The sequence below is a fragment of the Chelonia mydas genome, chromosome 10 (genome assembly GCF_015237465.2).
Source record: "Chelonia mydas isolate rCheMyd1 chromosome 10, rCheMyd1.pri.v2, whole genome shotgun sequence".
Lineage (NCBI taxonomy): Eukaryota > Metazoa > Chordata > Testudines > Cheloniidae > Chelonia > Chelonia mydas.
The window spans coordinates 37,245,414-37,269,254 of record NC_051250.2 but is presented as its reverse complement, the minus strand read 5'-3'; the positions used below and the strand labels follow the sequence as shown (position 1 = coordinate 37,269,254).

At 47.7% G+C, this 23,841-nt stretch overlaps 1 protein-coding gene across 12 annotated transcripts in view; it reads right to left on the bottom strand.

Moving 5' to 3' along the window:
- Nucleotides 1-359: 359 nt before the first annotated feature.
- The window catches only part of LOC102944722, a 38,098-nt gene continuing 14,616 nt past the window's right edge, over nt 360-23,841 (bottom strand). For 5 of the 12 annotated variants that reach the window (XM_037910487.2, XM_037910490.2, XM_037910489.2 and 2 more), the window contains exons 5-14: nt 23,591-23,692; nt 22,363-22,560; nt 20,901-21,451; nt 19,292-19,571; nt 15,030-15,246; nt 13,372-13,514; nt 9,655-9,768; nt 7,961-8,167; nt 6,913-7,006; nt 360-5,607 (exon numbers count right to left, since the gene is read on the bottom strand). In XM_037910487.2, coding sequence (XP_037766415.1) covers nt 5,544-5,607; nt 6,913-7,006; nt 7,961-8,167; nt 9,655-9,768; nt 13,372-13,514; nt 15,030-15,246; nt 19,292-19,571; nt 20,901-21,451; nt 22,363-22,560; nt 23,591-23,692 — 1,970 coding nt within the window. In that variant the 3' untranslated portion in view covers nt 360-5,543. Of the gene's footprint in view, nt 5,608-6,912; nt 7,007-7,960; nt 8,168-9,654; nt 9,769-13,371; nt 13,515-14,095; nt 15,247-19,291; nt 19,572-20,900; nt 21,452-22,362; nt 22,561-23,590; nt 23,693-23,841 lie in introns of those variants that run through there. The other 7 variants (XM_037910491.2, XM_043523705.1, XM_043523703.1 and 4 more) reach the window with 3 other exon arrangements.

Here is a 23,841-nt window from a genome sequence, read left to right as displayed (position 1 = left end):
CGGCAAGCCCACTCAGCCGCCTTTGCCGAGAGTCCCTTTTTAACAAAAATCACTTTGATTCTGCAGGGAATCAACCACCCTATGGCAGCTGGCTATCCAACTGTGGGATGTGGTGGCACTACTGCTATCAGGCCTTGTGGCCTACCCAATGATCCCTGTCCCTGCGTGCGCTGCGGCACAGAGATCCAACCATGCAACTCTTGGGTTGCGGTCACAGCAAAATAAAAAGGGACAAAACAAACTAAAAACGGGGTCCTGCTGTGGTTGCCAAACTGTTGAAACCAATCTAGAGGAACATCTATCATTGGGGTTTGTTATTAGCCCCTTAAAAAACAAACAAACAAAAAAACCCTAGGATGTGTGGGTGAAAACAACCAAGGTATTTATTTAAACCATCAACAGTTCTAAACAAGGTAAACCAAATGTTATTGACACAAACTGTGAATGTATAGATCGTTGTTGCAACCAAGGTCCTGTAAAGGCACCAAATCCTGTATAAAGGAGGTCAAATAAGGTGTCTAAGACAAGGTTATGATCTCCTGGTTATAATTATGCTATCTGTATGCATGTATCAATTTTGTAGTTGAAATTATGAATATTGGCTATGTACTTGTATCTTAATGTATTTGATTCTAAGTAGCATTAGTGAAGCATTTGGTCAGCTTCTTGAGAAAGGAATTTGCAGATTAAGTGCCCAATCAAGAAACACTTAACTGACAGTGGACCTTGGAAGACTCCAATCCACATGAAAAGTCTTCCTGGGAACATTTAAAGGTAGCATGTAAGCAACGGCTGCTCTCCCTGTAAAAGAACTGAGTCATGCATAGACATGTGACTTGCCCATGTGACTCCAGACTTCATCTTGCTGCTGTGATTTTCCACAGTAAGAACAAAGGGGTGTCCTTCCATCTGGCAGAGGATATAAAAGGCCCTGGAAACCCCTCCATTTTTTTTTTTTTCAGTCCTGCTTCTTACCTCTGGAGGAACTTTGCTACAAACTGAAGCTCTGAACAAAGGAGTGAATGACCCATCCAAGCTGTGGATGTACTCCAGAGACTTGATTTGAACCTGCAGTTTATTTCATCACTGCTACAAGCCTGAACCAAGAACTTTGCCATTACTGTATGTAATTAATTCCATTTAACCAATTTCAAATCTCATCTATACTTCTTCTTTCTTTTTATGAATAAACCTTTAGATTTTAGATTCTAAAGAATTGGCAACAGCGTGATTTATGGGTAAGATCTGACTTGTATATTGACCTAGGTCTGGGGCTTGGCCCTTTGGGATTGGGAGAATCCTTTTTTCTTTTACTGGTGTATTGGTTTTCATAACCATTCATCCTTATAAGAAGTGGCAGCTGGTGGTGATACTGGAAAACTGGAGTGCTTAATGGAATTGCTTGTATGACTTCTGGTTAGCCATTGGGGTGAGACCGAAGTCCTCTCTCTTTGGCTGGTTTGGTGTGCCTTAGAAGTGGAGGAAACCCAGCCTTGGGCTGTGACTGCCCTGCTCTAAGCAATTTGTCCTGAATTGATACTCTCAGTTGTGTCCTGCCAGAGGCAACATCGTCACAACAGGTAAAGCAAGGACCCCCACAATAGGTGATATAAGGTAAGTAAACAACTGGCAGTATGCTGATGGTGACTGAGGATATGTTCCCTCCCCTAGGACGGGACCCAGGTAAAAGGATGGAGGATCAATGGACCACTACCAAATCTTGCAGCTCTGGGGACCCTCACAACAACAAGACAGCTCTGGACTCCGTCCAGGTAGGTGGAACCTACAGGTAAAGAGTGGACCTCAGGATCAGGCGCTGGCAGCTCTGCCCCAGCGATGACTCTGCTTGTACTCCACCTGTGACGTCATGGGTGTGCGTTTGTCCTCCGTGAAAGGGTGGCAGCTGGTGACACACACTCTGCATGCAAGTGTGATGAACCAGATGAAACCGCAACCAGATGAAAGAGTTCGGTGCTCAGCGTACTCCTCTGAGGCAACTGAGAGCTAAGATATCTGCTGTGCTCTCCAACAGTTGCAGCAGCAGCACCTCCAGACTCTGCCACTCAGAAGGGCAGCCCCTTCCCTCTGCTGTGCAGGCCCTTATATGCCCTGCTGTTACTGGGCAGATCGTAGATCACAGGGTTTGCTTGGTTTCCAGCCTTTCGGTGGAAAGGGTGGGAAACTACAACTGAGGAGGGGGGAAGAAGGGCAGCCAAGGTGGATTCCCAGTTGTTGTTTGGGCATTTCACGATGGCACCACAGTTTTTGCCCTGTTGGATGGGGCCCGTCAGGTACGTGATGCAGGGTGGATCAGGGCTCTGGCACAGGGCCCATTGGGTATGTAATGGGGGGTGGAGCGGGTCTGTGTGATGGGGCTGGGCGGGTTCATAACATGGGGTGGAGCAGGTATGTCGCACGGGGCTGGGCAGGGACGCAATGCTGCCTGGAGCGGGTCTGTCTCACGGGGCTGGGCGGGTACGTAATGCAGGGTGGAGCAGGACTGTCGAATGGGACTGGGAGGGGACTTAATGTGGGGTGGAACGGGACTGTAGCACGGGGCTTGACGAGTACATAAGGTAGGGTGGAGCTGGACTGTAGCGCGGGGCTGGGTGGGTAAGGAACATGGGGTGGAGCAGGACTGTGGCACAGGGCTTGGCCAGTATGTAACATGGGCTGGAGCAGGACTGTGGCATGGGGCCTGTCAGGTACGTGGAGCGGGTCTGTCAGATGGGACTGGGCGGGTACATAACAGGGGTGGAGCAGGATTGTGGCACGGGACCTGTTGGATACGAAATGTGGGGTGACGCACGGGGCTGGGCGGGGACACAATGCTGCCTGGAGCGTATCTGTTGCATGGGGTTTGATGAGGATTCAGTGCTGCCTGGTGCGGGTCTATTGTATGGGGCTGGGCAGGTACGTAACGCGGGGTGGAGCAGGACTGTGGCATGGGGCTGAGCGGGTACGTAACGCGGGGTGGAGCAGGACTGTGGCAGGGGGCTGAGCGGGTATGTAACATGGGATGGAGCTGGACTGTTGCACGGGGCTAGGCGGGTCCATAACGTGGGATGGAGCAGGACTGTGGCATAGGGCCCGTCAGGTTCATGATGTGGGGTGGACTGGGACTGTGGCATGGGGTCCACTGGGTACGTGATGCTGAGTTGACCAGGACTGTGGCATGGAGCCTGTCGGGTACGTAACGGCGGGGGGAGTGGGTCCGTTGGATGGGGCTGGGCGGGTACGTAACGGTGGGGGGAGTGGGTCCGTTGGATGGGGCTGGGCGGGTACATAACGTGGGGTGGAATGGGTCTGTTCCAAGGGGGTCAGCAGGTATGTGAAGTGGGGTGGACTGGGACTGTGGCACGGGGCCCGTCAGGTACATAACGGGGGGTGGAGCGGGTCTGTCGGACGGGGCTGAGCGGGAACGTAACGGGATGGAGCGGGTCTGTGGCATGGGATTCATTGGGTTCATAACGCGGGGCTGGACGGGTATGTAACGCGGGGTGGAGCAGGACTGTGGGACGGGGCTCAGCGGGTACATATTTCAGGATGGACCGGGACTGTGGCACGGGGTCCGTTGGGTACGTGATGCGGAGTGGACCGGGACTGTGGCATGGGGCCTCTTAGGTATGTAACAGGGTGTGGTCCGCGTCTATCGCGCAGTGCTTGGCAGGCACGTAACGTGGGGTGGCCTGTGACCTGTCAGGTACGTAACGGGTGGAGCAGGACTGTGGCACGGGGCTAGGCAGGTATGCAATGCCGCCTAGAGAGGGTCTTTCGCATGGGGCTTGGCGAGGACACAATACCACCTGGAGTGGGACTGTTGCATGGGGCTGGGAGGGTACATAATGAGGGGTGGAGCGGGACTGTGAGATGGGACTGGGCGGGTTCGTAATGCGGGTTGGAGCAGGTCTGTCACATGGGGTTCAGCAGGTACGTAACCCGGAGTGGAGCGGGACTGTCGGACAGGGCGGGTACGTAACCCAGAGTGGAGCGGGACTGTCGCATGGGGCTTGGTGAGGACGCAATGCCGCCTGGAGCGGGACTGTCACATGGGGCTGAGCACGTACATAATGCAGGGTGTCTACTCTTGCAGGAATGTGTGAGCGCAGTAGGAGTATGAAATACGATAACCCAGGACTTTGAACATTCTGGTATAGTGTTTGACCAGTAGAGGGCACAAGTAGCATGCCACATCCGCAATCGTCAGTTAGGGAGCTCCGGCTGTTTGATACTGAGGCCTGGTCCAGAGTGCAGGGGAAAGGGAGGCGAGCTAAGTCGGTCTAAGTTACGCAACTTCAGCTATGAAAATAGCATAGCTGAAGTCGACGTACTTAGAGCTATTTACTCCAGTGTCTTCGCTCTGGTAGGTCAACTGCTGCCGCTGCCCCCTCGACTCCCGCCTAAGCTTCTCGCTCCGGTGGAGTACCAGAGTTGACAGGAGAGTGCTTGGTGGTCGATTTATCGTGTCTTCACTAGACACGATAAATCCACCCCCGCTGGATCGATCGCTCCAGAGGTAAGTGTAGACATGCCCTGAGTTGTTCACTCAGTGGAGGCAAGAGATCCCAACTGAAGAGGGACCAGAGGAAATCTGCTACCCGGCTGTCGTCTTGCCCCTGCCATGCGGCTGCTCCACTGCCTGCCTGCTCAGGCAGCTCTCAGTGCTGCAGGACTAGGAATGAGAGGAATGTCTTGCACCAAAGACACTGCTTGAGGCATAAAACAATCCTACAGGGTTAGGGGTTAGACACAGTCAAGCCAAGGCCCTCACAGAGCAGAAATAATAGATTCTCAACCAGAGAAGTTCTATCCAGATCACCTTAGAAGCAAACTATGTATCAATCACAAGCAAAATCATCCCATCTTCATATTAATGCATTTAGGCTTGTAGACCTCTGGCCCCTGCTATACTGTCATCAGAATGGCAGGGCCTTTGAAAGGCCTAGAGCATCCAACATGAGCTTGGAACAGAAAAGATTAAGGAAGATTGTTTATCCACTGGAGTAACACATTTTACTCACATGTACAGCAGCAATCAGGCTGAATAAGAACTGGACTCAACTTCCAGGATAAACTAGTCTGTCCTTCTGTTAATCTTTTCCCCAGCTGACTAGAGCCTGGGACAATTCCCATGCCCCTGCAAGCTGCCACCACTTGATTTACACTGGCACCAAATCTGTCTTGAGAGAAGACTAGGGAACACTATTGTCTTCTCCTCACCCCAGTCTAGCAGCCCATCCACAATGGGGACAGCCATCCTGCTGCAGCTCGGGGCCTTTCAAGTTCGCCATCCACCACAAGCTTTGGTGAGAAGAAATCCTCAGAGTCCATTTCTTAAATCTTTTAGTCAGTTGTAGACCACTCAGTTTAAAAAATAATCCAGGCACTTCACATTTAAAATTATATTCTCGCTGTAGAGTGGGTCTATGCAACAATCCTAGTGTCAGGGAGGGTACTGGACAGACATCTCACTCACCTTGAGATGCAAGCCCCACCCACCCCTAGAATAATGGATCTTGCCAATGACGTTTTTCCTGGAAGAGTTAGAAGTCTGCTGCCATCTGTCTGCAGTCATTCATTTCAATGGTGGTGTAATTCAGGGAGTGTCTAAAAAACGTGTGAAAATGCGAGAAGGTTAGTTGCTTTGCTCCTTCATAGAGGGTAGATAAAGAGAGAGCCCCTAAGCATGCAGCCTAATACAGTCAGGGTCTCATGTTCAGCAATTCTGTTGCCCTGGCTTTAGAATTACTATAAAAGCTAACCCAAATCTTCATTTAAAAAAACCCTCCTAGTCCTTATAGTTATGCTGACAACCTTCCAACTATGAACTAAATGCAACTAGTGGACACCATTGTTCTCCTAAGTCTGCAGACAAAGCTCAGAGGTATCCACTATCCCCATTCAGCTTATGAGTGTTAACTCTGAGGCCTTCTAACAGCAATGCATATAACATTATTAGTTTCAAGATATTCAAGTTGAGTATGTATCTGACTAATTTTTTAGGAATTATTTTTTAAGGCTATATCTAAAATTCCTTTTAAAGAAATGTTAAAGGGTTTTTCTCCTTCCTTATTCAGATTTAAGTATTTTTTCAGCCCATGGTAGACTGGGAGAAAGTAAAATTGATTAGATGGTGTCCTGTCAAATATACAAAATAAAAATATTTGAACAAATGGGGAAGAGTTAGTGAGAAAAGAACTTCTCTGCTCTAGTTACAAATAATGTTTAAAATACAATATTTTTCAGAGCTTTCAATGTGGATAACATCACAAAGCCATCCAAGAGCCTATCTATCAGTGATACCACACTAACAACACGAAGATGTTTTTGCCAATACAGACTAACACGGCTACCATTCTGAAACAGGGAGATTGAGACTCTTGGCAACAGTCAGAGACGGGAACTAGTTGTTAGCATCAGTCCCCCAAAGTGGGAAGTCACATCTCTCCTGCCCTTCAAGGGAGAAGAGGCAGTTCCTCCCTAGTGCTAAGAGTCCCCACCCCAACCCAGGGTGCCAGGAGCCCCCACACTTCACTACCGTCACCAGGCCCTCCAGCTTCCCCTGGCCAAAACATAATGGCAGAAGTTATCAGTACAAGCATTCTGAGCAGCAGAAAATGGACTGAGTTTAATATGGCATTCATGGTATTCTTTACACTGATCATATACTGAATTCCTGGAAACCTTCCATTACAAGATGACCTGAAACTGATGGAGGAGCTATAGTCTGCTGCACCAGGGGATCCCCACCACTCAATTTATGTCCAGCCTCTTGTAGAGTGCACAGGTCTTTGGGTAGAGCATTAAGCCCCACACTAAGGGCAGGATCACTGGCATATGATGGGGTAGGGAAGGAGTCACTCGTGGCTCCCCCGGTACATAAGGCAATGGGCAGATATGATGGTTTCTTACCTTCTGAAGTAAGAGATGGCTACGGCGACTAGTGTGAGTGTGAGCAGGATAGATCCCAGGACAGAGAGGGCTATTTTCCAGGCTTGGAAGGAGGCTGTGGGAAAAGAGAAGGGGAGACAGGTGGAGACTTGGCTGAAATTATGTAAGGTATTGCTCATCTAGAAGATACTGCACTTCAGGAGAGCAAGGTTCCTTATAGTGAACGCATCAGTGACCTATACAGCCCTGTCTTTTCACCTCACTGGGCTCAAGTCCCTGGAAAAAACTCACTACACAGCATTATTGTTTTAACTGTAACCCTCTTTGAATTGCTGTTGGTCCTGGGCGGTGTATTGTTTTACTGGGGTGCTGCGGGCAAAAGACGTGGTGGTACAGCCCCATATGGAGCCCTCCCCCCATTTTGAATCCTGTAAGATCAGGCGTATCCCAAGGGCTACAATGAAGCATTGCTGTGCCATCACCAAACAGGACAACGTTCCAAGTGGAGGGAGGGTCATTGGTTGTGCTCTTCGGAGTGCATGCCACTGGCTGCAGGGCTATTGGGCTGCTTTGGCTGCCTGAGGCTAGGGTTTGCTGAACGTGAACTCACTGCAGGTTAGACAGTGCGGGTTGTGACTAATTTTGTATCCTAGCAAGGCCTTTGTATTCTATTCAGGGCCTTATACCGTGCCCATGGTCAGAGTAGCAGAGTGCCTTCCAGCAAGGCATGCCATCCATCACACTGCTTTCTGAAAAGACATGGTCTTTTTCAGTTCTGCACATTGCAAAACTACTACAGAAGTGACAGGACGAGCATGTCACCTTTAACTTCAGAGAAGCTGAATCTTCTTACTTCTCTCAGGCCAGGCCCCAGTGGCTTCTACCAGACCAGTTTGTGGAGATGAGGGTCTAGATGTCACCTGCTTTAGATCACCCCCCTCCCCCCCATCCTCGTTCAATGCCAGCTCTGTAGAATATCCAACCATGGATATTTTACAGAGCTAGCATTCTAGACCCAGAGCACTCGAGCTTGTGGGCGAATCATTGTGCCAGTTTTCCCTTTACTCACAGCCACTCTGTGACGTTGACACTGCATTGTCCGGAGCGACACACTCTTTGTTTGTTTTAAGTACCCTCCCATCCACAGAAAAGGGATGAGGGCTGGCGGTGAAGTCCCTGTGCCAGTTTAGGATTAGATGATGCTGCTCTGGTGACTTAGCCCACACCTGACCTGAAAGCTGCAACATGGAGTCTGTGCAGGTGAAGTTGAGCTCTGCTGGGAGGCAAGGAAAAGAAGAGATTCTGGTTCAGTTTGGATGGGCTGCCTTTCTCCTCCCCACCCCATAAATCTGCAACATTTCTATCTCGGTTCAAAAATTCATGAGATTTCACCACCATCAAATCCAAACCAGTGTGCTGCAAACACAAACCCTAGCCCCCAGCTCCATCAGGGCACTACCTTCCATCAGCCCATCTCAGATTTCATTCTGGAGAGGTGATAGGCCAGGCCATAATCAGGTTCCCATTCCGAGCTCAATTTTAAGCCCTCTCTGCTTGGTTCAATGTAGAAAGGCCAATAGGGATACAGCTTGATAAACTGACATGGATAGAAAGTAGCTTCCAAGTTACCAGCTTTACAAAATAAAATATGAGCAATTCACTTCCTGAAAAGCAATAGTTCTTACATGTCTCCAGAGCTGGTGTGGCCTACCTGTTCAGATGTGACAAGTAACTCTGAGTGCCTCTGTTAAGGGGAGGCCCAATCCCTGAAGCCTTCACGGGGACTGATTTCCAGAAAGTGCTGAGCACCTGCCATCTGAAAATTAGGCCCCTTTAAGATGTTTCAAGGAGGGCACCCAAAGTGATTTTTCTTCTGAACATTTAGGCCTTTGAATTTATTTCATGAACTCCTCAATGGGATAGAGTCTATAGGACCATTTCTGCTCATGTATGATGCTTGTTTAGGGAGTCATTCAATACAGATTTTTGAATGCCCCCTCTCCTGGTTACATTGCATTAACATTCACCACAGTTTTGATGAGCTTTACCATGCACGGAACTCTGGGTTGACACTCCAAGAGGGGGTTGTACCAAAAAATTGGCTTCAGGTTGATGCTTTGGCCAAATCCCAGCCAAAGTTCAGAGAAGGCATTTGGCAAAAGCCTGATATCAAAATACCTGTTCCAGGCTAACCAGCTAGGAGCAGGAGTGTTTCCCAAGGCACAAGTAGCAGTGCTTTACTGCCATTAGAGTCGGTGGGAGTTGGCCACAAATGGCAGGTCACTTTGCAGACCTCCTGCGAGGTGCTGGTACTCTCCCTGTGCTTCCTGCAGCATGGCAGGAAGGAAGGAGACTAGTTTTCCCCATCCTCCCTGCAGCACTGGCCATTTCTTGGTTATGAGAAACTCACATCAGACCCGCCTCCTCCCTCATGTTCCTCTCCCTAATGGTAGATCCTGCCTCTTGCCACTTCCTTTGCCACCTACCTCCTGTCGGTCAGACCCTCCTAATGCATCACACTCAGGAATTCCCTCAGACTGCCAATGCAAGAGGCCTCTAAGTGAAGCATGTGGTTTGGGAAGGGACCATTTCCTTTATCACCAATGGCTGCCCGTTCATCGCTCTCCACACACCAGGAAGATAAAAGTGCCCCATCCTCCTTATTTCAGTCAGAGTATGTCGGCTGGGCTGCACTGGGGTTGGGAACAGGGGAAGGGCAATATGAGGTGGATTTTGGTAAAGGTGGTTGGGTTTGGTACTGACCGTGTAGGTAGAACTGGGAGACGCCGCAGGTACAGTTTTCCTCTATGGATTTCGTTAATACCTTCTCTATGCTGTCAAGCACCCTCTCAGGGTTTGGGGTCCACATAGAGCAATCTAGGGGAGGAAGGGGAGATGTTATTAAAATGAAGCTGGCCCTGGCAATTAGTCTACAGCCATACAACCCTGAAAGCATCCCATCTTCATAGAATCATAGAGAATCAGGGTTGGAAGGGACCTCAGGAGGTCATCTAGTCCAACCCCCTGCTCAAAGCAGGACCAATCCCCAATTTTTGCCCCAGATCCCTAAATGGCCCCCCTCAAGGATTAAGCTCACAACCCTGGGTTTAGCAGGCCAATGCTCAAACCACTGAGCTATCTCCTCCCCCACTGATCTCATCCTGGGGCTGGGTTGGGGCTGGTTACTACTTGGGTGGGAGGTCCTGGAACTAGCCACAGTTAGAGGGTGAAGAGGACAAAATGGCAGAGCAGTTGTGAGGGGATTCCACCCTCCTCGTATTGGCCTGAGTTTGTCCATGGCATTTATGGATCCACTGAATTCAGGGACTGGGATGAGAGTTGGATTTTCTACAGGCCAGACATGGCAGAGATGTTGATGTGGATTTACAGTCGCGTGTCACCACAAATGGCTGGGCTCATTCCAAGATTCATAAGGAGCTTCACTCCCTTTCCCCTAGGAGGTTTCTAATTTATAGGAACATCTGATATTTCTGCCTGTATGTGGGCCTCTTTTCTGGTTTTCCATAGACTTGTATGCCAGCTTTACCGAATTCTCCCTAACCCCATGGTAACCTAGGTGCTAGTGGCAATGAAACAAGACAAGGCAAGGGGATTAGAACTCCAGTCCCAAGCTTCCTAGCCTGGAAATACTGCACAAGATAGGGGAAGGGGAAAGCCATGCTCCCCAGTGGGCTGATGGACTGAGGCAGCTGTCTGACCACAGCCAGGGGAAGCAGTTCCACCCATTCCCCAAGCAGGCTCTGGCTAAGACTCTGCTGAAATAATGGATTATTTGGCAGGGTGTGAGGCATCACAATGAGCCAGAGACATGGAAATCCATTGAACATAGTCCAGCTCCTGACAAGTCTCTTGCAGCAGAGCTGTAGGACACTCTCCTATGCGCTATCGCCAACCTGAGGGGTTAGGGTTACGTCAAACACTTTGTTCCTGTTGCAGCAGTTAGACCTGCTGAGCTGGGACAGGGTGGTTTGCTTTTGGTGCCCCTGACTATACCCCAGTTATCACCAGAGAGACATGACGGGGGATTTCCTGTTATTGCTGAAAAGCAAATGGCCTTTCCACAGAGTGCTGATTAGAGAGGTGCCTGGAATTAAATACCTTGCCCTGCCTATCAACACCACCCCACCAGTGACAGGACTGACACTCCCAGGGGCCAAGTGACATGGGGCCCCATCACCAGCATGAACCCCCACCTCATCTCTTAGTGCATCACAGTCCATGCTGACACGGTGCACTAATCATAGAAAATTAGAACATTAGGGTTGGAAGAGACCTCAGGAGGTCATCTAGTCCAATCCCTTCCTGATCAAAGCAGGAGCAACCCCAGCTAAATCATCCCAGCCAGGGCTTTGTCAAGCCAGGCCTTAAAAACCTCTAAGGATGGAGATTCCACCACCTCCCTAGGTAACCCATTCCAGTGCTTCACCTCCCTCCTAGTGAAATAGTGTTTCCTAATAGCCAACCTAGACCTCCCCCACTGCAACTTGAGACCATTGCTTCTTGTTCTGTCATCTGCCACCACTGATGATAACCTAGCTCCATCCTCTGTGGAACCCCCCTTCAGGTAGTTGAAGGCTGCTATCAAATCCCCCCTCATTCTTCATAGAATCATAGAATAGCAGGGTTGGAAGGGACCTCAGGAGGTCATCTAGTCCAACCCCCTGCTCAAAGCAGGACCGATCCCCAGTTAAATCATCCCAGCCAGGGCTTTGTCAAGCCTGACCTTAAAAACTTCTAAGGAAGGAGATTCCACCACCTCCCCAGGTAACGCATTCCAGTGTTTCATCACCCTCCCAGTGAAAAAGTCTTTCCCAATATCCAACCTAAATCTCCCCCACTGCAACTTGAGACTATCAAATCCCCCCTCCTTCTTCTCTTCTGCAGACTAAATAACCCTAGTTCCCTCAGCCTCTCCTCGCAAATCATGTGCCCCAGCCCCCTAATCATTTTGTTGACCTCCGCTGGACTCTCTCCAATTTGTCCACATCCCTTCTGTAGTGGGGGGACCAAAACTGGATGCAATACTCCAGGTGTGGCCTCACCAGTGCTGAATAGAGGGGAATAATCACTTCCCTTGATCTGCTGGCAATGCTCTTACTAATACAGCCCAATATGCCGTTGGCCTTTTTGGCAAAAAGGGCACACTGCTGACTCATATCCAGCTTCTCGTCCACTGTAATCCCCAGGTCCTTTTCTGCAGAACTGCTGCTTAGCCAGTCGGTTCCCCAGCCTGTAGCGGTGCATGGGATTCTTCCTTCCTAAGTGCAGGACTCTGCACTTGTCCTTGTTGAACCTCATCAGATTTCTTTTGGCCCAATCCTCCAATTTGTCTAGGTCACTCTGGACTCTATCCCTACTCTCCAGTGTTTCTACCTCTCCCCCCAGCTTAGTGTCATCTGTGAACTTGCTGAGGGTGCAATTAATCCCATCATCCAGATCATTAATAAAGATATTGAATAAAACTGGCCCCAGGGGCACTCCGCTTGATACCAGCTGTCAACTAGACATCGACCATTGATCACTACCCGTTGAGCCCGACAATCTAGGCAGCTTTCTATCCACCTTACAGTCCATTCATCCAATCCATACTTCTTTAACTTTCTGGCAAGAATACTGTGGGAGACATTATCAAAAGCTTTGCTAAAGTCAAGATATATCACATCCACCGCTTTCCCCATATCCACAGAGCCAGTTATCTCATCATAGAAGGCAATCAGGTTGGTCAGGCATGACTTGCCCTTGGTGAATCCATGTTGACTGTTCCTGATCACCTTCCTCTCCTCCAAGTGCTTCAAAATGGATTCCTTGAGGACCTGCTCCATGATTTTGCTGGGGACTGAAGTGAGGCTGACCGGTCTGTAGTTCCCTGGGTTCTCTTTCTTCCCTTTTTAAAATGTGGACACTATATTTGCCTTTTTCCAATCGTCCTGGACCTCCCCTGATCTCCAGGAATTTTCAGAGATAAAGGCCAATGGCTTTGCAATCAGATCAGCCAACTCCTTCAGCACCCTTGGATGCATTAGAGCTGGACACATGGACTTGTGCATGTCCAGCTTTTCTAAATAGTCCTTAATCTGTTCTTTCACCACTGAGGGCTGCTCACCTCGTCCCCATACTGTGTTGCCCAGTGCAGCAGTCTGGGAGCTGACCTTGTCTGTGAAGACCAAGGCAAAAAAAGCATTGAGTACCTCACCTTTTTCCACATCATCTGTCACTATGTTGCCTCCCCCATTCAGTGAGGGTCCCACACTTTCCCTGACCGTCTTCTTGTTGCTAACATACCTGTAGAAACCCTTCTTGTTACCCTTCACATCCCTTGCTAGTGCATTCATGCTAATGCATTCATTCTCCACACCGTCTGGTCCATATCAGGAGGGACACTCAGCAAAAGTATTTCCCCTCAAATCAGTCCAGGCCTCTCCCCAACCCCACATCACATGAGATGATAGATCCTCTTACTGGGTGTCAGCAGGCAGATGTCAAGATCCACAGCAAATGACTTCAGGGGGCAGCTGTTCTCCAAGCCAGGCGTAGGGTCTGAGATGGCATACGCCAGCGCAGCACTCACATCACAGCAGGAGCAGCGGCTCAGAGACACTGGCCTGTCCCGAAGAGAAATGAGTCAAGTCTCACTAATAAAGCATTTCAAGGGCTTCTTTAAGACACTCAAGCCACAGCCTCCCCTTCAGAATTCCAGCTTCTGCCAATGAGGGAGGCTCATCCAAGATGGCGGATGGCTTGCTAGGATAGGCATGTTTGTGGAAGGTGTTTTAATCAGCTTTTGCAGGTGTCCGAGAGAAAGGATTAACTAATTGCTTTGACCCTGATGGGGAACAGAATATTTGAGAGTCTCTGGCCATAGGGAAGGCTATTTGGCTTTCGACAGCTTGATTCTGGTTGGAAGTGAGGTAACAACCCCAATATTGCCAACCTCCAGTGTTCAAAAATAATGAGATTATTCAAAAAACACCTTCATTTTGGAGTGATCATTTGCCGTCTGGAGTGTTTTCTGAGCCTTTAGGGGTCAACTGTTTCTCTACACCCCCCAGGACTAGAAACTTTTACACACCCTCACATTCATGCTCACCCCCACTCAGAGACTCACAACAAAACTGCAAGGCTTGGCAACACTGCGTGTCTGTTCTCCCCAGGATGAAAAAGAATGTTTTTCTACCACAAGGAGAAGAAGTGCAAGCCAGATTTTATTGTCAGGAAGTCAACCAGATAACTAAGTTACAAACAAGTGCCTCAGAAAGGCCTGGCAGGCTGATGGCCAGTGGCTCAAACACATCCTTCAAGAAGCAGAGGACTTCAGTGCCATTTTTCTAAAGCATCTCCTTTTTCCTTGACAAATATATAAGCAGCAAAGCATTTCAATGAACAAGAAGTGGGAGTTTACCCACTTTTTGGCTGAAATTTAAGAACTACTTCAATGGGTTTGGGAAGAGCCAAAGCTGATAATTATTTTCTGAGTTTTACAATGGTTTGTGTTCTTCCATATGACGCAACAAATATCCCTTATGAAAAAAAAAACTACAACATTTTAAAATCAAGAATAGGATACTTGTGTATAAAATTCTAAGCCCAGTCTATAAAATTCTATAGCAGAGATGAGATTCTTTAGAAATTACTCTTAAATATAGAAAATTTTACTTAATTACTAAATAATCCTATTGGTTTCTTTTCTATTAAGTTTTAGAGAACTTGTTCATCAGGGGTTGATGTTTGAGAATCATTTTACTTTACTTTCATTTCTTTAACAGTTTGCTTTCCATTATTATTTGCTATGTCATAAGTGCAGTTTGAGCATGGTCGAGACTTATGGCTTCATTCTGCTTTGAATCAGTATATATAATGCTTCATTCTCATCATGTTTTTTTATTCTAAGGGAGGAAAGACATCAGGTCACATTATTGTTCCTTATACTACATTCTCCATTGTATCATCCTGTTCAGTTCTACAATTCTCATTACTTTCCTGTTTGGAGGGTATTAAGGTAGAATGCTCAAGGCTCTTGCAGCTTCATCTTCTGCCAGCCGGAGCCTCCAGGCACAGAAAACCTGGAGACTTTTAAAATGGAAGGCTCATAACATGTTTGAAGCCAGAAAATACGTCACCTCTCCTCCGCACAGGGCACAAAGTGCGATGGGCCGAGGCGGTTCAGCTGTCCTTTGCCTGTGCTAGATTCCCATGTGTACACCACAGCATCCACCAGGTTCTCTAGATTCACCATCATGTCAACAGGAATTCTTGCTTGACGGCTGTTGTACACTGCCACAGCGCTGGAGCCACGTCTAACAGATGGGGCCTTCCTGATAAATGGCAACTGCTGATCTGAAAACAGTGGGGGATAAATTGGTGAGCAAAAGGACACTTTAGGCAGGGCAAAGTGACAAGCCAAGAGCAACGAGAAGCAGATTTCATTGATGCCTCCCTGTTATGTCTCATGGCATATACACAGAGAAGTCAGATAAAACCATTAATACTCTTGCTGGAAAGGCTGCAACGTAAGAACATAAGAATGCCCATACTGGGTTAGACCAAAGGTCCATCCAGCCCCGTATCCTGTCTACCGACAGTGGCCAATGCCAGGTGCCCCAGAGGGAGTGAACCTAACAGGTAATGATCAAGTGATCTCTCTCCTGCCATCCATCTCCACCCTCTGACAAACAGAGGCTAGGGACACCATTCCTTACCCATCCTGGCTAATAGCCATTAATGGACTTAACCTCCATGAATTTATCCAGTTCTCTTTTAAACCCTGTTATAGCCCTAGTCTTCACAACCTCCTCAGGCAAGGAGTTCCACAGGTTGACTGTGCGCTGAGTGAAGAAGAACTTCCTTTTATTTGTTTTAAACCTGCTGCCCATTAATTTCATTTGGTGGCCCCTAGTTCTTATATTATGGGAACATGTAAATAACTTTTCCTTATTCACTTTCTCCACACCACTCAAGATTTTATATACCTCTATCATATCCCCCCTTAGTCTCCTCTTTTCCAAGCTGAAAAGTCCTAGTCTCTAATCTCTCCTCATATGGGACCGTTCCAAACCCCTAATTATTTTAGTTGCCCTTTTCTGAACCTTTTCTAATGCCAGTATATCTTTTTTGAGATGAGGGCACCACATCTGTACGCAATATTCAAGATGTGGGCACATCATGGATTTATATAAGGGCAATAAGATATTCTCCATCTTATTTTCTATCCCTTTTTTAATGATTCCTAACATCCTGTTGGCTTTTTTGACCACCGCTGCACACTGCGTGGACGTCTTCAGAAAACTATCCACGATGACTCCAAGATCTTTCTCCTGATTAGTTGTAGCTAAATTAGCCCCCATCATATTGTATGTATAATTGGGGTTATTTTTTCCAATTTGCATTACTTTACATTTATCCACATTAAATTTAAATTTAATTTGCCATTTTGTAGCCCAATCACTTAGTTTTGTGAGATCTTTTTGAAGTTCTTCAGTCTGCTTTGATCTTAACTATCTTGAGCAGTTTAGTATCATCTGAAAACTTTGCCACCTCACTGTTTACCCCTTTCTCCAGATCATTTAGGTTGAATAGGATTGGTCCTAGGGCTGACCCTTGGAGAACACCACTAGTTACTGCTCCCCATTCTGAAAATTTACCATTTCTTCCTACCTTTTGTTCCCTGTCTTTTAACCAGTTCTCAATCCATGAAAGAATCTTCCCTCTTATCCCATGACAACTTAATTTACGTAAGAGCCTTTGGTGAGGGACCTTGTCAAAGGCTTTCTGGAAATCTAAGGACACTATGTCCACTGGATCCCCCTTGTCCACATGTTTGTTGACCCCCTCAAAGAACTCTAACAGATTAGTAAAACATGATCTCCCTTTACAGAAAATCTCCCTTTTTGCGCAACAATTTATGTTCTTCTATGTGTCTGACAATTTTATTCTTTACCATTGTTTCAACTAATTTGCCCGGTACTGACGTTAGACTTACCGGTCTGTAATTGCCAGGATCACCTCTAGAGCCCTTCTTAAATATTGGTGTTACATTAGCTATCTTCCAGTCACTGGGTACAGTAGCTGATTTAAAGGACAGGTCACAAACCATAGTTAATAGTTCCGCAATTTCACATTTGAGTTCTTTCAGAACTCTTGGGTGAATGCCATCTGGTCCCGGTGACATGTTACTGTTAAGTTTCTCAATTAATTCCAAAACCTCCTCCAGTGTCACTTCAGTCTGCGACAATTTCTCAGATTTGTCACCTACAAAAGATGGCTCAGGTTTGGGAATCTCCTTAACATCCTCAGCCATGAAGACTGAAGCAAAGAATTCATTTAGTTTCTCTGCAATGACTTTATCATCTTTAAATGCTCCTTTTGTATCTCAATCGTCCCACTGGTTGTTTAGCAGGCTTCCTGCTTCTGATGTACTTAAAAAACATTTTGTTATTACCTTTTGAGTTTTTGGCTAGCTGTTCTTCAAACTCCATTTTCGCTTTTCTTATTACATTTTTAGATTTAATTTGGCAGTGTTTATGCTCCTTTCTATTTACCTCACTCAGATTTGACTTCCACTTTTTAAAAGATACCTTTTTGTCTCTCACTGCTTCTTTTGCATGGTTGTTAAGCCATGGTGGCTCTTTTTTAGTTCTTTTACTGTGTTTTTTTTAATTTGGGGTATACATTTAAGTTGAGCCTCTATTATGGTGTCTTTGAAAAGTGTCCATGCAGCTTGCAGGGATTTCACTCTAGTCGCTGTACCTTTTAATTTCTGTTTAACTAACCTCCTCATTTTTGCATAGTTCCCCTTTCTAAAATTAAATGCCACAGTGTTGGGCTGCTGAGGTGTTCTTCCCACCACAGGAATGTTAAATGTTATTATATTATGGTCACTATTTCCAAGCAGTCCTGTTATAGTTACCTCTTGGACCAGATCCTGTGCTCCACTCAGGACTAGATCGAGAGTTGCCTCTCCCCTTGTGGGCTCCTGTACCAGCTGCTCCAAGAAGCAGTCATTTAAAGTATCGAGAAATTTTGTCTCTGCATTTTGTCCTGAGGTGACATGTACCCAGTCAATATGAGGATAATTGAAATCCCCCACTATTATTGAGTTTTTTATTTTGATAGCCTCTTTGATCTCCCTTAGCGTTTCGTCATCACTATCACTGTCCTGTTCAGGTGGTCGATAATAGATCCCTGCTGTTATATTATTAGAGCATGGAATTACCATCCATAGAGATTCTATGGAACGTGTGGATTCATTTCAGATTTTTATTTGATTCTACATTTTCTTGTACACATAGTGCCACTCCCCCTCCCCCCCGGCATGACCTGTTCTGTCCTTCCGATATATTTTGTACCTCAGAATGATTGTGTCCCATTGATTGTCCTCACTCCACCAGGTTTCTGTGATGCCTATTATACCAATATCCTCCTTTAACATGAGGCACTCTAGTTCACCCATCTTATTATTTAGACTTCTAGCATTTGTGTACAAGCACTTTAAAAACTTGTCACTGTTTATTTGTCTGCCCTTTTCTGATGTGTCAGATTCTTTATATGAATGTTTCTCATCTGATCTGGCCCATACTTTGTTCTCTTTCATCCTCTCCTCCTGACTAAAACCTAGCTTCCGCAGCAATCGGCTTTCCCCATCTCTTAGTTTAAAACCTGCTCTGCAACCTTTTTAATGTTAAGTGTCAGCTGTCTGGATCCACTTTGGTGTAGGTGGAGCCCATCCTTCCTGTAGAGGCTCCCCTATCCCAAAAGTTTCCCCAGTTCCTAATAAATCTAAACCCCTCCTCCCTACACCATCATCTCATCCACGCAGTGAGACTCTGAAGCTCTGCCTGCCGACCTGGCCCTGCACGTGGAACTGGTAGCATTTCTGAGAATACCACCAGAGAGGTGCTGGATTTCAGTCTCTTTCCTAGCAGCCTAAATTTGGCCTCCAGGACGTCTCTCCTACCCTTGATACCTACATGTACCATAACCACCGGCTCCTCCCCAGCACTACACATAGGTCTATCTAGATGCCTCGAGAGATCCACAACCTTCGCACCAGGCAGGCAAGTCATCGTACGGTTCTCCCGGTCATCACAAACTTAGCTATCTATGGCACCTTAGAGACTAACAAATTTATTTGAGCATAAGCTTTCATGAGCTACAGCTGAGATATAAACACTATTGACGTGGGCAATATTGGAACTAGCACCCTGCAGATCCAAGGCTTCATAGCCCATTACCCATCCCCCCAACGCTGAAGCCACTCAGTCTCCAGCCATCTGCCTCCCAAAAAGCTGCCTTCTGGACTTCACCCACAGAAGAAAACCCAACTCTAGACTCAGTGTGGGAGTGAAGGAAGCACCTGTATGCAGTACTCTATTGTCAGCCTTACCAGGCCTGGGCGGTCCTGACGGTGCAATCACAAATAGGCCCGTGGTCCCGAATGTGCCCTGTAGTGGGATGCTGGCATATGCTTTGCCATCCTGCCCAGAGAAGAACACCAGGGTGTATCCTCCTAGCGTGGCTCCAGGTTTCCCCTTCAGCTCAATGAACTGGTAGGAGGCGGTGCTGTTGGTCATGCTCAGCTCGTTGATTAGGAGGGAGGGGGCGGTGGGAGATGGTGCTGAGGAGTTGGCGCAGGCATTCTCCCCGAATGGTGTTATCGTAGTCACCTTGCAGAGACAGAGACACCAGGCTGTGAGGGAAGGAGGGATCCTTTCTATCCTCTTTTGTTTAGGTGGCGGCACCTCTCTTCACAGCATTGGATTTCTCCAGTCCCATACAACTGCAATCTGACTCCCCACCTGCAATGGGACCCTGCAGCACAGGTATGTCCTAGGCTCAAGAAATGGATGGCTTTACTTTCAAGCTTGAAGGCAGCAGCTCCTCCCCACAATCTTCTTTCGGGTACCCCTATTTGAGATCTCTCACAACCACCACCAGACGCCCCATTGTCTCTCCCCCAGTTGCACTGCTGGGTCTGCACATGTCCTTTGGACAAGTGTCCTTCCACAGTATCATTTCCTTTCCCAACCATCAGAGGTCACTATTTCACTCATATCTCCTCTCCATGCCACATAGTTTCCTCCCTTTTTACTGAGTCTGCTTGGAATAGGAGGCTCGAAAGTCTCTCCACAAATCCCTCAATAACTACAGGTGGCAGTATCCAAGGACCTTGTGCTGTTGGCTAGTGCGATTCCTTCCAGCTGCTGTGAACATTCTACCTGCTTCAAGAACATGTTTGACTTTTGGGCCTGCCCAGTCCTCTGCTTGAAAGACCCTTTTAAACATCAGCAAGGGAAAAGAAAATCCTTACACAGCTTTATCAAAGGAATCTGATAAAAACTTGGTGTGTGCTGCTTAAATGGTTCTCTGTCAGAAACTAGAAATTTTAAAATTAAGAGGGATTAAAAAGAAAGGCACCAAATTCAACCAATTCCAGTTGAGCGTGTCCCTTTAAATGTTTCCTTCAAGTGAAAGGAAGTTGGGTGCCATGGATGGTAAATTTTGTACTGCACTTTGGACAATATGCACCAGAGAGGCTGGAACATGAAAGGTGACCTGGTGTCCGATTTTCCAGGAGGAGAAGATGCCTTGTGCGTTTGGGACCCAGTTCAGAGGGGTAGTCCAGGATTTCTCAGGGTCAGAACTTTAGAACCCAAGTTTTCTTCTCATTTATGGTCAGCTGAGGAATCACTTTTACTCATTAAGATCCTCAGCACCATGGAGGCTGAGACTGTGCTTGTTTATTGGCAACATCTCAGTTTTTGGCAGTAATTTAGCTGCTTAGTCTGAAGCCCTTTGTTTGGATAAGGTGTAGTGTGGAGCCATCACATGGTTAGCAGAGGGAATAGGAGTGTGAATGAGAGATATTCTAACCCAGAGGGCACAAACAATAGACACAAGTGTCTATGAAGACCCAGCCATATGTCAGCTTGATAGGCTGATTGGAACACAGCTAAGACCCACCCAGTGGAGACCAAACAGCTCCTGTCCCCTACCTGGAAGCTGCTGTGGACTCTGGGGCTCTGGCTGTTACATCGGCTCAGAGATTCATCCTGACTGCTGTGGGAGTCATCTTCATACAGGATATTCTGCCCTGGGGTCAGTACTTTGAGCAGCTTATCTGCCCTGTCAGACGCCCGGGACTTATAGACCACTGCATCCACCAGCCCTGCCTCAGTCACAGCCATGCCCACGCTGTAGGTGAACGTGGTACTGTGGTAGAGGGCCACGGCATCCCCCCCATTCTGGATGGTGTTCGGAGGCAGAACAATCACTGGACTTGGGGTAACCAATGCACTCCCCACCAGGAAGTAGCCCTGCTCGTTAGTACAGTAGCCCGTCAGGTTCACCACCCTGTAGGCCTGGTTGTTTTTGCCGTTATAAAGGACTAGCCAATAACCACGGAGGTCAAAATGTGTCTGCCCAGTGTAGAGCAGCTCGATGTACTCCATATCCTCCTGGCCTCCCGGATTGTCTGGATTCACCTCGTTGATGAGCAGCTCAGCTGCGTGGGAAGGTGGCTCACTGGTCCCTTCTGATGAGGCACCTTTAAGAGTGAAAAAATACCATCACCCTAGACTTGGCTTGCATTTTGCTTCCTGCAGCTAGATAGGGTAGAGCATTGTATGCACAATCCCATTAGACACCACCAGGTACCTGCACGTGCTGCACCTGGGCTGGGCAAGGGTAGGTAGTACCTCTAATTTGCTTTGAAGACACAGGGACAAATTAAGAGGGGAGTCTATGGACAGAGAGAATCTAGGCTGATATGATGACAGTGCTATGTAAGAGCTAGGTGTCATCATCACCAGCACATCTCTTCTCTCTGACTCTTATGTGTTTCTGTTGAGGTAGCCCTCTGGAGCCCTCCCAGGGCTCAGGGCCCCACTGCATTAGGCACTGTACAAACAAGGAACAGAAGACAGTCCCTGCATTACTGCAGCCTAGATTCCCGCTACTCATCCACCCGTGAGGCATACTGCCTCTTGTACAAGATGTAAGCCCACCATCTCCAAGTTAGGGTAACTCAAGCACCAAGGCACTGCAGGAGTATCGCTAAATCCTTCCTCTGGCTCCTTGTGGTACACCAACAGCAATTCCCTCACTTGTTAGTAAGTGGGCGTGAATACATCCAAGGCACACATGGCCCCTGGGTTTGGTCGACAAAGAATGAAGTGCCACGTAGTCTCCTCTATGAAATACTCCAGCACACCCCAAAGAGACATCAGCATTCCCTGCCCACCCTCAGCCTCATCAACCAACAGCACTAGGGCATGTCAGTTTAGCCAAGGCAACAAGATATAACGGGGGTAGTAACTGGATGGAGAGGGGCAAAATTAGGGCAATGTCACACACTTCCCACTCAACTAGCATGGAAAGGAATCCCTCTGAAGGAGCTAGAGATGCGTGTCCGACTTCAGATGTCCGCTTTTCCCTGATCAGAATGACGACGGGTACCTGGAGGAGATGCCGTGACATTAGTATGTTTGAAACAGGCCTTTTCCACTGTGGCATTCCAGCTGCTGAAACTTGCTGCCCTGGGGCTCTCCAGGAAGCTGGTGAAGGCTTGTACCAGGCTGCTCAGCTGCTCAGCTGATTTGGCAATCAGCAGCATGGTGAATACAAGCTCTGTGCCCCTGCATGTTGTTACAGGATCTGAAGAGGAAAGCAGAGAGGTGCATCAGCTTCACCACAGCCACCCCTTCTCTAGAAGCGACCCACAGCTTGTCAGTACATCTTCTACCACCCCACCTCCCACTCCCATCCAGGGCTGGCTCCCAGTGGTAGAATTTAGCCACAGAATTTGAAGTGATGCAAGCATCCAATGGGCTTCACAGCCCTTCCACCAGCCCGGAGGAGTATTCTATGATTGAACCCACATGGAACACCCAGACATAGTCTGCACCCTTTTGTCACCACCCCCTTCTTTGTATTTCAGTCTCTGACAGCTACCCAACAGCAGCCAGGTTTGGACCCTCAGCAGGGTCTAATCATGACAAGCTGAATGCAACTTCTCCTTGTCTATGCTGATGGTGGAGTTGTGGTCAGCATCATATCAGCTGGCTCAGCTCTCCATGGTCCTGTTCTACTGCAACAACAGGCTGGTCTGAATGTTCACTACAAAGAGGTAAGCTCAGTGGGACCTCTGCTGCCACACAGTTTAACTTGGGCAGAGCCATAACATGGTCCCCAGTGCACATCAAAGAGGAAGCCAGTCTCTGGTGATTACAGTCCTGTATTACAGGACTGAGCTCATCTCCCTACTGTAGCGTCTGTATACTGGGTGGTTAAGGGGGCCAATGCATTGGGATGTTCTCTCTCTAGTGAACTGGATGCAAATCTAACTGGGGTCCTGGGTTTAGCCAGGTTACATTAGAAAGGCCCACCACACAAGTCTGAATGACAGTAAAGGCTCAGGGATGGAATAGCAGAGGCAGCTGCAGGTCAGGACTAAAATGCATTAGCAGAGCTATGTATGGGACTACTGCTCAGCACCTGTCTGTCTGTACCATACGTGGCCCTAGCCAGCACCAGTCGTTGCCACAAGGAGCAAGTTCACCCATGCTCAAAAATAAAATAGTTAGGCTTCATCATAGGAGGTGGAAATCCATTAATAAAGCCAGGTGTAGCACATTGGCAGAGAGTGAGCCCTAGCCAATGTGGATCTGAGACACCTCTCTCTCACCTTTAAAGTATGCAACAGACATTCCACAATTGCACAGCTTGTCAAGGGCCTGGGCTAGAGCCGTCTGTATCTCATATGACCCCAGGAGCCACAGCCGGCAATCTGAGAAACAAAGAGATTGGGAGTGACTTGAAGAGATCAACAAGAGCCACAATTTCAAGGTTATCACCATCTGGTGCATCCCTGCTATTGGTGCATCCGTAGCAGCTGAAGCCCTACTCTTGGTTAGAGCCCGAGAGGACCAGATAGGG